Source organism: Orbicella franksi, chromosome 13 (assembly GCF_964199315.1).
Source record: "Orbicella franksi chromosome 13, jaOrbFran1.1, whole genome shotgun sequence".
Taxonomy (NCBI): Eukaryota; Metazoa; Cnidaria; class Anthozoa; order Scleractinia; family Merulinidae; genus Orbicella; species Orbicella franksi.
The window spans coordinates 5261936-5277103 of record NC_138157.1 but is presented as its reverse complement, the minus strand read 5'-3'; the positions used below and the strand labels follow the sequence as shown (position 1 = coordinate 5277103).

The 15168-nt window shown below is 39.5% G+C and overlaps 1 protein-coding gene across 3 annotated transcripts in view; it reads left to right on the top strand.

Moving 5' to 3' along the window:
• Positions 1 to 12157, top strand: part of LOC145466337 (C-Maf-inducing protein-like) — a 39669-nt gene extending 27512 nt beyond the window's left edge. For all 3 annotated transcript variants that reach the window (XM_081450047.1, XM_081450048.1, XM_081450049.1), the window contains exons 3-23: positions 1654 to 1782; positions 2616 to 2666; positions 2975 to 3046; positions 3605 to 3694; positions 3911 to 3955; positions 4188 to 4250; positions 4629 to 4709; positions 5447 to 5550; positions 5845 to 5949; positions 6441 to 6506; positions 6946 to 7011; positions 7248 to 7274; positions 7644 to 7692; positions 7830 to 7937; positions 8370 to 8486; positions 9045 to 9163; positions 9240 to 9261; positions 9379 to 9426; positions 9789 to 9935; positions 10460 to 10636; positions 10929 to 12157. In XM_081450047.1, coding sequence (XP_081306173.1) covers positions 1654 to 1782; positions 2616 to 2666; positions 2975 to 3046; positions 3605 to 3694; positions 3911 to 3955; positions 4188 to 4250; positions 4629 to 4709; positions 5447 to 5550; positions 5845 to 5949; positions 6441 to 6506; positions 6946 to 7011; positions 7248 to 7274; positions 7644 to 7692; positions 7830 to 7937; positions 8370 to 8486; positions 9045 to 9163; positions 9240 to 9261; positions 9379 to 9426; positions 9789 to 9935; positions 10460 to 10636; positions 10929 to 10976 — 1734 coding nt within the window. In that variant the 3' untranslated portion in view covers positions 10977 to 12157. The remainder of the gene's footprint in view (positions 1 to 1653; positions 1783 to 2615; positions 2667 to 2974; positions 3047 to 3604; positions 3695 to 3910; positions 3956 to 4187; positions 4251 to 4628; positions 4710 to 5446; positions 5551 to 5844; positions 5950 to 6440; positions 6507 to 6945; positions 7012 to 7247; positions 7275 to 7643; positions 7693 to 7829; positions 7938 to 8369; positions 8487 to 9044; positions 9164 to 9239; positions 9262 to 9378; positions 9427 to 9788; positions 9936 to 10459; positions 10637 to 10928) is intronic.
• The last annotated feature ends 3011 nt before the right edge of the window (positions 12158 to 15168 follow it).

The following is a 15168-nucleotide window of genomic DNA, read 5'->3' as shown; positions in this document are numbered from 1 at the left end:
AGATGTCAAGTACAAAGTCAGTTATCATTAAACATGGAAATTAAGGTAAAACACAATCAACATGTCCACCGACACACTACTGACTTATCTGCTTGTTTAACTTTTAACTTTAATTTACTTTTAACTTTTACCTGTACATTGTGCATGTATGTTGGAAGGAGTGATCAAAGGACATTCTTATACCTCCCAACTCAAATACATTTTCCGATTGGAGGAGAACGTGTCATGTGGTGGATCAAAACTCATCAACTCCCCATAGCCTGCGTAGCAAGCGTTCCCGTACAAAGAGCTTTTCCGCATTCTGGCCACATGTAAATTAGAGCAAGAGCAAAAATCGACAAAGCAGGGGGTGGTGGGGCGAGAAAGGGAACGCTTGCCTGCAAGCCCCTTGATTTGACAAATGCCCACTGGTTTTCATGGCTGAGTTCATTTATTGATTGACATCTTTGGTAGCCACGCAAAAATCACAATAGCGGATAATAGTGCTACATGTATCTACATACCCGTTTGGAGGGCAGTAATAAGTCAAATGTTCAGCTTAAGATCAGCTTTTTCTGTGGTTTAACTCTAACCGTTCATTAGCTTGACGGTCATTTAATTCTCATGCTGCTAGAAAAATAGTTAACTGTTGTATCAAAGAACCAACAGGAAATCAGAAGCCTTTGTTTGAAAATTGTCAGCGCGAGTAAATTTGCTTTTGCAGGGAAAACAACAACCAGTTGCTGGGTTCTAAAATTCGGTCTCACGTTATCTGGACACGAAAAACGACTCGCAATCAGAAAAGCTTAGAAGCGAGGTTGGCAAATAAGACCATCAAAGATTGGCTCTACTTCCCTGGTTCCTGTTTGATCTTTGCGCACGATCAATAATTAAAACAGCAGCTGGAAGATTTTAAAAGCTTTCGCTGAATCCAGCAGGTAACACAGGTAACAAGTCTTAACCCCCTAGAAGATAATGTCTTCTGAGTAAATTCGAATACCATTCACCTCAAGTCTAATAAATCTTTGCTGGGGCTAGCACAATTTCACGAACCTTCCCCCACGGCATTGTGCAAGTCACACTTGAGTTATTCCTGGAATCAGCAAGCAAATTTGATACACTTGTCAATCAAGATGGTCACACTGCGCGAATCAGGAGCCCCATTCGTGGGCAAACGGGTTTTTCAATATCGAGGGGTTTGCAGGCAAGTGTTCCCTCCCATGCCTCACCATCCCCTGCTTTGTTGATTTTTTTGCTCTCGCTCCAATTTACACATGGCCAGAATGTGGAAAAGCTCTCTGTACTGGAAGGCTTGCTACGCAGGCTAAACTCCCTAGGGAGACAACAACTTGAACTTTCGACTCACATGTGTTGAGGTCATGCTCCTTAAAACTGCTGCAAATTTGTGAGCCAGCCAGAGGCAAGCAAACGATTTCCTCTCATTTTTTTTCTATTTTTTGAGTTGGGAGGTATAACAAAACACTTAATGACTGGTCCCGCGAGAAACAGTGAGTTTTGTTTCCCCTTGACCTCAGTGTTCCCCGAGGTGAAGCGGAGGGGAACATTGAGGGTCTTGGGAAAACAAAACTCACTGTTTCTCTTGGGCCCAGTCATCAAGTGCTTAATATTCTTGACAGTTTCAAAAGTAATAGTTTATTTTCTTCATGTATCTAGTGTGTAGGGTTTATGGAATGTCCATTATCGTATCAAGAAATACTGGATGCATATACTGTAAACAGATGGGATACAGGTCAACACTTTTGCATTAGGGTGACAGTTCCAGATGGATCAGTATTACTAAAGGTGAATACACTTGTTGTGCTATATTCTTTGTGGGAATTAACAGTATTTAGTTCTCCTCTTTTGTATTTTGATTTGTCGATTGGCATGCCAAATTGAAACAAGAATCATGAAATAGGGAATGTTGCACTGCTAAACAATGTGGGGACACTGGTATTATTTACAAGTACAGAACTGACTACATAAATTGAAGGTTGCATGCATACAAGTTCATAACCAACTGGTAGCATGTGGCTGAATAATTAGGACACAAAATAGTGCTGTTCATTTTGTCATGTTCATGGCAACATCAATAAGTTTACCAATAATATTTGTAAGATAACTTAAAATAAATTATGTTCATGTGTATATATAGCAATACTCAGCAGTTATTGTGTTGTTCATACATGTTGGTGTATTACCTAGACAGAGTACAGCTGTTTCGAGTGAGGTTGTCCAACAATAGTATAAGAAGTGTGTGCATGACAATGTCAAAAGGTGTTAGGGACAATGGTGGTTCATAGTTGTTTGACTGAAGCTCAAGGACCATGTTTTAGTGTAATGGAAGGAAACAGTGCTCACAAACACATGTATAGATGCTTTCCCCTTCCTTGCTTGTAGAAACAATGAGAACCCAAGCAATACCAAACTGTTACTGCCCATTATCCCAATTGTACATTAAAAAAAAAAAAATTGATATTTATTATATTTAATATTCTTTTGTGGAACAACTGTGTTGAAACAGCTTTATGAACTATTGTACATGTATTTATGTCTGTTAGCAGTATATTCTCAAAGTATTTTGGCCAAACAGGAACAGTCTGTCATGTCAAGCTGAATTATGTTTTCCCATTTAGGCATCCAATGCATATTTGAGAGATCAATGGCTTCACTCATTAAAATGGAAGGTATGATGTCTGTTTTATTTTGAAGAACTTATTGTCATTTACAACAGACTGGCAAACAATGTATATTTTGTTTAAAATATTAATTTACATTATAATAATGCATTTATTTAGTTATGAGAAAGATATAAATTCTGTTGTCACAAGCATCTAGAACAACAAAAAAATTCTCATTCCCCAATGGGAATCAATGCCATGACTTTCTGTACACTTGTCAAATGCTCTAACCAAATGTTCCAGCATGATTCAAAAGTGTGCAGTGTAATAATTTAACAACTGAAATGTGTGATACATTCTTCTTGTATTTGCAGGTTAACCTGTTAAGATACAAAAGACTTATATCAAAATCCAGTGATCCTGAAGGCCTAACAAAGGAACTCAGGGTATGCACTGAAATCGTTTGTTATCAGCAAGAAACTACATTACCAACTGCTTAGCCTTAGCAGGATCAGACTATTAATCTTTGTGCCATGATACATTTGTAATTCATAAACTGAGAGGAAAATGTTTAAGCTCTGGATGTGAAGAATCCATACTTACGGTACATACTGTAGCCTTGCGGGGCCAGATCTGTGTACATATAGAAGATTGTCTGTGTTTGGTCTTTGATGGTTTTGAAATTGCATCTGAGCAACAGCCAACAAGAAACACTGTATCTTTGTATGGCTTTGCACTGTATTGCTGATGTGAAATTTGTCAGGTCAAATTTTCTGGATAACTTTGGGTTGGGGTTGGGGGAGGGAGGCATGAATTGAAATCCCTTTGCTCAGGCAGATGCTATCAATCAGTCAGTCAGTCAGTCAGTCAGTCAGTCAGTCAGTCAGTCAGTCAGTCAGTCAGTCAGTCAGTCAGTCAGTCAATCAATCACTCAGTGCATGGTTGTTGCATCTCCTTATTGGTGCAGTGTAACTAAATTGGTTTGTCACATGTTTCATTAACAGGAACTGGTTCTCTTCTCACTAACAACACCAATACAAGATGATGTAATATTCACAGTTCCTTTGGAGATGGTCTCAGATATTCTTGCACATGTAAGTACATGTCACTCTTGCAGCTGAAAAAAATTATTATTTTGGTTCACGATTGGTGCTTCCACTGTACTGTATGTTAGAGTGATCAACAGTAAATGCAGGTTGTACTTAAATAGTCTGTGAGTGACTGGTATATTGTTCATTTCTGGAAAAAAGGATGGAACATGACAAAATTTAATTTTTAACTGAGGTTAAATAAATGTGTTTTTATTGCAGCATTTTATCTCATTTTCTGACGAGGAACAAGAAAACATTATAGTGGTGAGTATGGATGCCAGTTAGTCTTTTAACGTGCAGCCGTTGTTAATATCCAGTTTGCTGGGGGACAGGGTGCTGCATAACAAGCTCAAACAGTTGCTGATAGCAGAAATTCACCCTGGGTATTCTGGTAAAGATGTTTAGTATACCATGGCATGTTTTGAATTAGACCAGTCTGTAGAGGCTTCATGTTCACTTGTCATTGATTTCTTTCTTTTCTGTATCTTACTTTAAGACACTTGCACCTGTTCTGGAATATGTTCAGCCCTCCCCAGAAGTGTGTGCTTTCTTTAGCAAGGTAGGTTTTTTTTTTTTTTTTTTCGGTTCAGCTGACCATTCTTAAAGGATCTATGCCTCCAGTGTGGATCACATCTAAAAGTAACAGAAAACTGTGACTTCCATCTTCTCCATCTACATTGTATTTGTTTACCATCAATGCTTTTTTGTTATCCATCTTCAATTTGATTTCCATCACTCATATACATGTGTAGCTATAGCCAAGCAATGATATATTTTCTTGTATAAACAGTATCATAGACTGTGCTAAACACTTCAACACTTACATAAAGTGATTTATTTTATTTTTACAGGTATTTATATGTGAAGAAAATAAGTAAATCTTTCCAGAAATTTTGTATTAGTGATTCACTTTAGTTTGTTATTTGTTTTACTTCAGCACTGCAAAGGCCAACTTTATAATAATGAAGTATTAGATGTCTTCCTACCTGCTGTACACAGAATTCTTAAACACAACATGGTGAGAATTATCTCCTGTATATGCTTGAAGTAGTGTAGTAGGTTTTTGCTGACATGAGCAGGATTGTCACTTAGAGAAATTGCTAGCACAGGGTTGTGATGACATTTAATTACCAAGGACTAAAAATATTGCAGTGCAGCATACTTTATTTTATAGCTGTTGCTTGGACTGGAAAACTGTCACAGGGTACATGTAATGTCATGAAAATACTGTAGGTAGAACATTTGACACTTTAATAGGATGCTTGTTGAACATAATTATTGTCCATACATGTGTGTGGGCCTCTGCAGAGCTCTTTCCGTTTTTTGTTTTTTTTTACCAGCTTAAAGGGGCTCAGTAACAGTTTGCACATATTGACAAGTTCAGCCTCAATTTTTCAAATTCATCGTTTGTAATCTGTGTTAATCTTCTCCACCCTTAGCCATTCTTGTTACTTTATGGTTTATCATTATCTCTTTGGTGTTTTTCTATCTTATTAAACTGTTATTTTCAGGTTTCCTACCATTTAAAGGCAATTTTGTATGTGGCCAAAATAACTCAAAATACGGTGACTGAGCCCCTTTAAGCTGGTCTTGTAAAACTGGCCATTCCTCTTTCTTTGTGCTCAAGGGTCTGTTTGCTACAGGATGGTGATATCTTTGTTTTTCTTTAACATTTTAGTTCTTACAAACTGACAATGTTATCTTTGTTAATTACTGGTGAATTGCTGATCAAAAACATGTGACTGTCCTTTTTAGGATTTTGGAAAATATCCACACCTCAGAATGTTCGTTCAAGATTATATTTATACATTGTTCTGTAAAGATGAAGATGCTGATGTTGTCAGAGAATTTGTTGAGAGGTGAGCAGTTTGTACTCCCTAGTCAAAGTCTTTCCTTCCTGTTTGGTTTCTTTTGTAGAAAGAGTTCCAATTCTTAGATAGGCCTGGCCCTTAGATGTCCTTGAAAAAGGCGATCTTCGTAACAACAGCAAAATACTGAAATGGAAACAGATTCATGTATAAACCCCCCAAGGAAAGCCTTCTACCATGGATACCCCAAAGAGTATCCCGGTACCTAACTCAAGAATCTCCCAATGATTATCATTTGCAAGTGAAATAATGTACTAATAATAAATGGTATTTATTCACTGCCAGTGTTCACAGTCCTGGTGCTGCTTGTCCACATCCTAGAGTCCTTCCAAATCTAGTTGCTGTTGTTCTTTCTGCTGTATACTCCACATTCGACCAAAGTGACAAATTGTAAGTTTCATGTTTTAGTTTTGTGTTATTTGTTTTATGTTTTGATCTCAAAGAGAAGCTCTGCTGTTGAGGTTTTATCACATCTTTTGTAGCTACAGTATTGTTTTAACAAACCACCACTCCTTGAGTGGTTGGTTGTCACTAATCTAAGATGAAAAGCTTTTTAAGGCTTTAATTGTCTTTTTCAAGTGAATGTAGCTTTTGACTGCCAATTTTAAGTTACAGTTTCCAGTTCAAATGTGAAGGACAAAACACCTCTGTAGTAAACTCAATTTGAAATGAATACTTCAAAAATGATCCTGCTCTGTGTACAAATGTATATTAATTATATCAATTTTTATTAACACAACTGGCCAAGTTATAGGCTTCGTTGTTATGCTTGATGGATGTTTGTCTAGCAGCAGTTATTTTGTACCTAATGCACCCACTCCAACTGAACGTGTAGGCAGTATGTGATTTGAACCTTTTTTTGTTTCTCATTTCATTTACAGGCTTGTCAAATATGAAGAAATCAACACAAAATTCTTGCTCTGCTTCATGACAGTGATGGATACTATGTAAGTATATTGTGTTTACTGATTGAACTTCATCCTCAGAGACCCAGGGGCAGTTAGTTGGGGCAGGAGGAAATAAATTGGGCAAAAATTGAAGTGTCCCAGGTTTACAAGTAAGGCGGGAAAATCCTTACTTGTAAACCTTTGTCACTTCAATTTTTGCCTGATTTATTTCCTCCCACCCCATCTAACTGCCCCTGGGTCTCTGAGGATGACTGAACTCTTGCACGCCCCTAGAACTCAAAATACCCATTGTCCTTACTTGTTCCTATATCCTTTTCTATTTGTGTTACTGCTAAAGTTCCAAGAATTTATTGGTACATGTTCATGAAGAAAGTAACCACCAATTGATGTTCCCTTCTTTCCCATCAAGTTTCTGCTTGACAATATTGATGATAATAATAATAATAATGACAACTTTTGGTATGAAACTCAATTTCAGTGCCCAGTTTGAAGACTGGAGACCGAACCTGTCAACATTACTTCAACCAATTCCTTTCCCCAAAGAGTAAGTAATGAGAAAATTGTTGTTGTACATGTGAAAGAAAAAAATGAGAATTATCTTTTGAGCAGGGCAATGCCTAGAGAAAAAAAGAAAATAGTTGTACTATTGCCAAACAGCTTTTGCTTGGGAACTTTACTGTTAATTGGGTGAACCTGAAAACGAAAGCCTGGAATTTACTGTAGTTAAAAGTATTGTTATAGTTTTTAGTACTTACCCTTGTTGAAATTCATCTCTTGCAGAGCCCTGAAGAACGAGACATTTGTGCTGTAAGTGCTTAAACTTGTCAGGTCTCTAATGCCTTTTGCATTGGTTCACATCAGAAAGCAATGCATACACTGTATTGCTTTACTGATCATGAGTACAGGTTACCACGCACGCCGTTTCTTTGTTCAGGCATTCACTGATGCAAGAAAGAAATAAGTGGTGCCAAACCATGAGAAAAGTCCCCATTGTATATGTGGGTCTGTCACTCATTTCTCTTTCTTGTACTTATGAGTCCAAAGTAAAACTGCCAGCAATATAGACTAAGGACAGGTTATAAACTGTTTTAGTTTCTTTTGCATGCAAAGGGGTTATTGCAAATGTCATAACAAGTATACAGGTTGTGATGCAAGTGATTTTCTTTTTATCATCAGGTACATCAGCGCAGTGATAAAAGCATTTGCTGAGGATCAGCGGTGTGAGGTAAAGACATGTCCATTCCCAGTGACTGATTCTCAACTGTACCTCGTTATGTTCCTGCCAAATTCAACTGACTTGTATTGAGAATGAACAATTAGCTAGAAGTCAATACACTGAGTCTGTTTTCTTTGGTGTTATAGGTACATCAGTCGATCCTTCCTGTCAGAAAAGGTAAAGATGGCTGGATTGACATCATCTGCCCTGGAGGAGTCTCCTGTTTTGATGAAGGACACTTTTTCTCTCATGTGGTAAGGTCTTTGGCTTTTACGACTGTAATCTTACTCTCAGAAGGCTTGGCAGGGTCCTGATGTGTTCTTGAGCAAGACACTTTACTCTCACACTGCCCCTCTCCAGCCAGTGAACTGTTACCATCTACTTGTAGGGCAATCTGAAAAAAGTTATGAACGTTAGGTAGTCTGTGATTGTCTAGCCTCCAGTTCATGGGTAGCCAGATTCTCAGATGGTCCCAGTTTGCACGCTGTCAATTCCCAGTGAAACTGAGTGACCTTTGAGATTCGAGCTAATTTAGGGGGAGTTGCAATGCTCAAGTCACTTCATGTCCCCACCCCCCACCCCTCCAAAACTCCAGGTAATTTTCCAGAGGTGTTTACTTAGTCGGTGGACTTGTTCGTGGTCAACTGATGCTGAAAGCTTACACTGCTCTACCTATTGAATTTCAGATGTCACGGTTGTTAAATTGTTGTGGGAGAAGGAAAAAGACTCTTTTGGACCTCAAAGAATCCATGCTTGGGCCTTTCATGCTTCTTGCGTTAAGGGGTGACAGCAGTTTTATTCAGGTAAGTGCAATTATTTATAGAGTATAAATTCAGCTGGTAAGAGTGGAATCAGGTCTTGGGATACTGTGTTTCAAGTTTCTTTTTTCTTTCTTCTTTCCCCTTTAATCCCAGGTTCATAGCTCGAGTCAATTACTTTATGTAGTCCTTGAGCCAGAGGATGAAACCTTAGTTTGTGGCCATTAAAATGAAAGCTATTGAGCTGGCCCCAGTTGTTCGAAGGCTGGATAACGCTATCCACCGGATAAATCACTATCCAATGGATAAGTGTTAACAAAACAAACCACGCTATCCACTGGATAGGGATTTATTTGGTTGATAGTGTTATCTACCTTTCGAACAACCCGAGCCAGTGCTTTGACTGATGTGGTACTGTTTATCGTACTGTTTAAGGTGGTTCTAGCTTTTGAGTCTGTGTATATAACCCTAGTGTGTGACCATTCAAGTGAAAGCTATTGAGTAGTACTTTCATGTGGTAGTGTTTATCATGCTATACAAGGTGTTCTTACCATTAAGTCTGTGGACGAAACCCCAGTCTTGATTCTCAATCGTTTTCCACAGACGCTGTCGTTTATGTTAGAAGTTGAGGTCCTACAAGACGAGAATGAAAAATTGCAGATTATATCGACATTAGAGAGCACGGAGGAAGGAAAAATGTGTTATGAAGCTCTCTGTCAGAAGTAAGTCTAAAACGCGTGCAAATAGTCACTGATTTACTTGGGATCAAAACCTAACTTATTGTTCTTTATATATTAGGAAAGCCAAGTTCAGACAAATGGTAAGTAACTTATTACTATATAAAGTTCTTTTCACAGTGCCGTTCCTATTTTGTGTTTGATTAACTGTAAAAACGCTTGGATGCCAAAAAATAGTGGTTTTTTTTTTCTTTTTGCAGCAGGAGAAGGGTGGACCAACAGTCCTGACTCTACCAACAAAATCAACGGTAAGTTATTAACATAAGCTTAACCAACGGCAACGATAACTGGCGATAAGCAACTGAAAAGATTTTATTGAATAATAGCAGGAACACCACCAACAACCCTTCTTTCTCCGTTTATGCCTGCTATGCAGGATGTAAGAGCAGTAGTTTATACTTTTGCTTAATTATTTATACTTGTATTATAAATACGAACGTCAAATGTTGACAGCCTTACCAAAATGACATAAAGTTTTATTCCAGTGAAAGGGAAGGCATGCTGCTGAAATAGAGTCATCTATCCTCAAGTCGTTGTGCTATGCTTTCACTGTAATATACATGTATTCTCCTGGCGTGTATTTTAACGCAATGTTTTTGCACTTCTACAGGATGACGATCTGGCTCGACTGCTCAAGTCTGGCTCATTTGGGAATCTTCAAAGCCTTAACCTTGCTTTCACGCACGTGACAAGTGCGTGTGCTGAATACTTGGTTCAGCTGCCAGCCCTGCTGCACTTAAATCTCTGGTCAACACAGGTCAGTTGAGTGGAACCCATTACGAAGGCTATGCCTTAAATCGATTCCATAAGTGGCGCCGAATTCGAATGACAATACCATTATAGGGTAAAATAATCCGTTGTCTGGAATCAGAAGCACGCGGGCAAGATTTTGTAATGTACTGTTGTTCAAATTTGGCTCGATTTATGCAATCGGTTTGTGCTGACCTTATGGTTAGTGTATAAGGTTTGGTTGCAGACATTATGATGGGCTCTTGGGTAAAACACTTAAAACTCCCTTACAATGTCTTCACGTAAAAGCAGCAGATTGTTAGGTTAACCGGGGAGGGCCCTGCTATGGACTTCCATCCAGGGGAGCGAGTAACAAAACTCTTAGTCACCAACGTTTTAAGAACCGAGATATGCTCCGGCGACATTGATCACCTGGCTTGTGAGTAGTCTTTACCTCTGCCCTCTCCTTGGTGAGTTCCGTTGATTATTATTGGGTTTCATATGGAGTGGGGAAATGTACACTAAATTGTTAACTTTTTTTTTTTTTTTCAGTTTGGCGACAGAGGTCTTCACATGGTCGCTGAGCAGCTCCACAACTTAGAGTCCCTGAATCTCTGTGAGACGCCCGTGACGGACGATGGTCTGTCATCCTTGGTAATCATGTCCAGTCTCCGCAACTTGAACCTCAACAGCACCAGACTCTCACCGACAACATACGAAAAACTCAAGGTGAGTGGTCTATTATTGACATTAGAGTCGTTTTTTTTTTTCGATTGCCACTGCTCAACGTTTTGATTGGTTGGAAAAAGCACCCGGACTTTTTTTTCAACTAATCAGAACGAATATTTTTTCAACCAATCAGGTAACGAAACAAATCGTTAGGTTCACGCGACCTCCCTCCCTTGCAACACATTACACGGTTTTGTTATTTCAGTTTAGAGTTTAGGGTTAGGGTTAAGTAAGATCGGTGGTTGATTCAGTGTCAAAAGTAATAATGTTTTTGTTGTTTTCTGTTCTTAAGAAATTACCGAGACTAGAGGAATTTGATGTGAGGTACACGGATGTTTGACTTGTGAATTCTGCTAAGTTTATCGCCTACGTGCCTTATGACAAGAAACAGTAGATGCATCTGTGACACGTCACGCAATCATTGAGACCCTGGTCTGTTCACATTAGTTACCAGGGTCCACTGACGTCGTCTTGGTAGCTCGTCCGTATCCTTGGAGAGGCTGGAAACTAACACTAGCACAGAGTCGTGTAATATATTCTTACAGTTGATTTTGTTGCTTTGCGGTCAACAGTTTTGTAGAGTAGGTTCTAAAATTATTATTATTTGTTCGGAGCTCAGCAGAAACGAGAGAATTAACGCAAATAGTTGTATTGTACAGAGATCTATATATTTGTGCTGTTGTGGCACGTTGTAGATACAAATGCTGTTTGGTGTGAACGCCATTCTTTATTTCATTAAGGGTTATATCATTCCATTTCCCTCTTCAGTTAATAAGTCGTGTGATGTTTCCTGTTTGTGGTACAGTAGGGGGTTGGGAATGAGTAGACACACTGGTAGCGACCCACTCGGGTCCAGTTCCTCGTCTAAAACTTTGCGCCTGCGACCATGCCACCGTGGCGTTCAACGTGGAATAATTCTGATTAGTTCCGTGGCCTAAAAAAATCTGCAATTTGTGTTTGTCGTCAGCGGGTAAATTATTTCGTGGGAGAAGCGTGTTTATGTTGCTAATTTTAAAGTTCGAAGGCTTGTTTTGTTGAACTACGTTGGGAAAAAGGAGAGAGACTCACAGTTAATCTAAAATGAGAGACGTTTATGTAATATAGCGTCAGAGGAAAAAAATAACTGTGTAAGTTGGATATTTTCTGAGAGAATCGACTTGGTTCTGTTGCAAATTAAACGTTTTTTCATGCCGGTAGAAGGATCATTGCAAATATAACAAGTGGTAAACCGTATTGTTGTGTTAATTTGTGTTAAAACATAGAATCAGCCGATCATTGCGGAGTATTCTCAGGAACACCAGAACGAATATAATTATAATCTAGGGCCTTCGAGCAACAGGGGTTTCAAAAGTTTATAATTAGTTTATTATTCTTTTTAAAACAACGGCTCTGTAGTGGAAGTCTAGTGTGTCCATACTTCCTTTGAGAGATTTTGCAAAACCTGAGCCTCTAAAACTTCTCTCTTCTCGTGCTTTATTTATCCTCACGCCTGAGAAGTCAGAATAAACCTCCGCCCCCCCCCCCCGCCCCCTCCTCAAAAAAAAAAAAAAAGAATCAAAGAAACAAATTCATGACGCAAGGGATCCATGTAGTGGCTTGTGATTGGTCGTTTACATACCCGCGAAAATCTACGTTATGAGGGCGGATTTATTACAGAATGCATTTTCAAAAAGAATCGGGAAAAATGTTTACCATGTGTCCCAGGTTTTTAAAACGAGAAAATATTTCACGCTGAAACTTGAAATTAGACGACAGCCAGTGATATACACCGAAAGTTAATTTGAAACCCCTGTCAACAGTGAACACTTTTAGGGATAGTGGAATGGTGCATTTCTTTCTGTGAAAGCCTAGTGTATAATGCTTTTTTAATAGTGAATGTTCTACCAAGTGGCCTAGCGTATCAGTGAAAGTGGTGGCAGTCCTTGGCCTTTCCTACACAAATTCCCCAGGTGAATAACAGACAAGCATTTTTTTTCTCCGAGTGATCTGTTGCCAGCTGTTGTGTCTTTCCTGTATAACAAGGCCCAGGTCCGCAGCTGCTTTGGTCTCCAGATAAAATACGCCCACGTTCTTTATCACGTGAAACGAATCTTACCTAGCGCAATATCTCGATGCCACTTCCTGTTCCGGTGTTCTTTGGTTTGCATACCTTGAAATGTCTATTTTTGGCTCGAAAGAAGGTTTTAGATAAATCTATGCATCTGGTAGCAGTTGTTTTGCTAGAAAACTGCGCATACTTTTTCCCGCTGTGTTCATCTGACTGTGATTTCCCCACTTCTTGGCCAATCGGGAGCCACTTATGCCTGCGAAGCACATGTTAGTGCACGTGCGGTTTGTGGTTGGCTGATTGGCTCAGAAATTTGGAGTGCCTTGAACTAAAAGCAAAAATCAAAAACTTAGCGAGGTTGACAGGTTACGTTTCACCACTATTGACAATGTTCTCTCCTTTCAAATAGTCCAGCTTCGAGTTAACCGAGACCGCTGAACAGAAAGAGTAAAGACTCATCTGCACAGTGTTAGTCTCGATCTGAGTGAAGTATAAATTATTCAATAATGTTACAAAAGTGATGAAGGACATAAAGCGTAAGGTGAAACAATACACAGAGTTGTCAATTCTCTCACTGTTATTGGCGAATATTTCAATTCAGATAGAGCCTGTGCACAGGTGCTTCCTTAGTCCTTTATTCGGCCATGTTGGTTTCTCGAAATTGGACCATTACTATCTCTTTTCAAGATTCAACCATGAATGAAACTAGAGGAAAGTTCATTTCGCTTTGAAACCTGTAGATCATAGCTTCATTGTATAGTCAGTATTTAGAGTGCTATGAATATAACTGCTATTAGTCTGACAGTACCTGCTCATTGTACATAAAATACGCCACATGAATATAATTAAGTTCCATTTGTGTATAATAATGAAGGAATTGTAAAATTGTTTTCCTTTCTCCTTGTTCTCCCTTTGTGTAGGAGACACGAAGTTAAACTTAATATAAATTATTACTACTTTATCTTTCTTGTCAGTTAAAAGTTACGTCGTAGGTTGCTGTTTGGACGTTTGAAACTTTAAAGTAAAGTTAATTTACATTTTTGGTGCCTTTCGGTTTAGGCTACTTCAAGCATTATTTCAGGTATCTCGAAACATTCGTGGTTCATAAAAAAAAGAACTTAGTATCGGCTTTACTTAATAGAACAGTACTGGGACCTTTCTATTGTAGCCCTGGGAAGAGATGGGAAGCTGTTGTCCTGTAAATGTAAGATAGATCGCGAACAGTCCCCTTATTTTTTGCGCTTTGTGTTTTGGACTGCCAGTCTTTTCAGCGGAAAAATAGCAGGAATGTTCACAGTCAGTAGCTAAACCGTCAACCATGTAAATTTGCTAGTACTACGATCATGAATGACTTGAAATAAAAGATAATAAATATTATCCATGCCAAAACACAATTGTCCTTCTCTTACTGAATTGTTAAGTCGCCCGTCAATCTCCGCTGCAAGTTTCCTGTTCCCACCACCAACTTGGGATCTGGTTAACATGGCAATTGCTGGATTCCTGGTGAGAACGTAGTTTATAATGGAGAGTTTACGTAACCGGCGGGATTCCTCAGATCGCTGTTTCGGGAATGAGCCCGCGCTCATCCTCTGAGGCCGAGAGAGCGACGGAAATCGAGCCGAGGATTTCCTTGTGGGCTTTTTTTGGGCGGCTGAGAGTAGTCAAGATGACAGAATTTTCCCACTTGTGCGGGAATTCCTGCCTGGAAAATTGAAGCCTCGAAGAAAACGGGGTGGTTAATGTACAGCAACACTCTCCCTTAAAAAAGTGGTGACTGCTAGATGTTCCTCTCCCCTCCCAGTTTTTTTTTTTTTTTTCTTTTCTTTGATTTTGTTTTTGTGGTTTACCTGCAACTTTGAATTGAGGAAATTCTGCATTCGAGCCAAGTGGCTCATCGGGCCGGAGCTTATCCCGGTTTCAGTAGCGTGAAGTGACTAGGAGTATTTCTACTCCCCCCTGGATGGGATGCTAGTCCATTGCAGGGTTACCCCCAGCATTAAATTAAATACGCCGTTACCCATTAATACACCTGGGTGGAGAGAGGCACCGTGAGAGTAGAGTGTCTTGCCCAAGAACACAACACAACGTCCCCGGCCAGGGCTCGAACCCGGACCGCTCGCTCCGGGGTCGAGAGGAAAGTCATAGTATAAAGTTATAGAAAAACTGGTCCCAATACTGCGTATCTTGTTGATTACCCCGTTACTCTCTCTTCCGGGGGTCCTTTCCAACATCGAATCCTTGGCAACCTGACCCGAGCGCGTATTATTCTCGTCTCCATAACCCTCGAATCTTTTTAGCAGGTGAGCGACATTGCCTCCTGGGTCGAGAACAGGTGTGTTCAGAAAAGCTACGTTATGAAATTGCCAGCCTCTCTTCTTGATCATTTTCTCCTGTTTTTGACCGTTGTTGGAACGATCAAAGTGGTAAATGGGAAGTTATTGGGGAGGGGGGGGGCGGGGGGGCGCGGATCACGCTTCCTTCAATC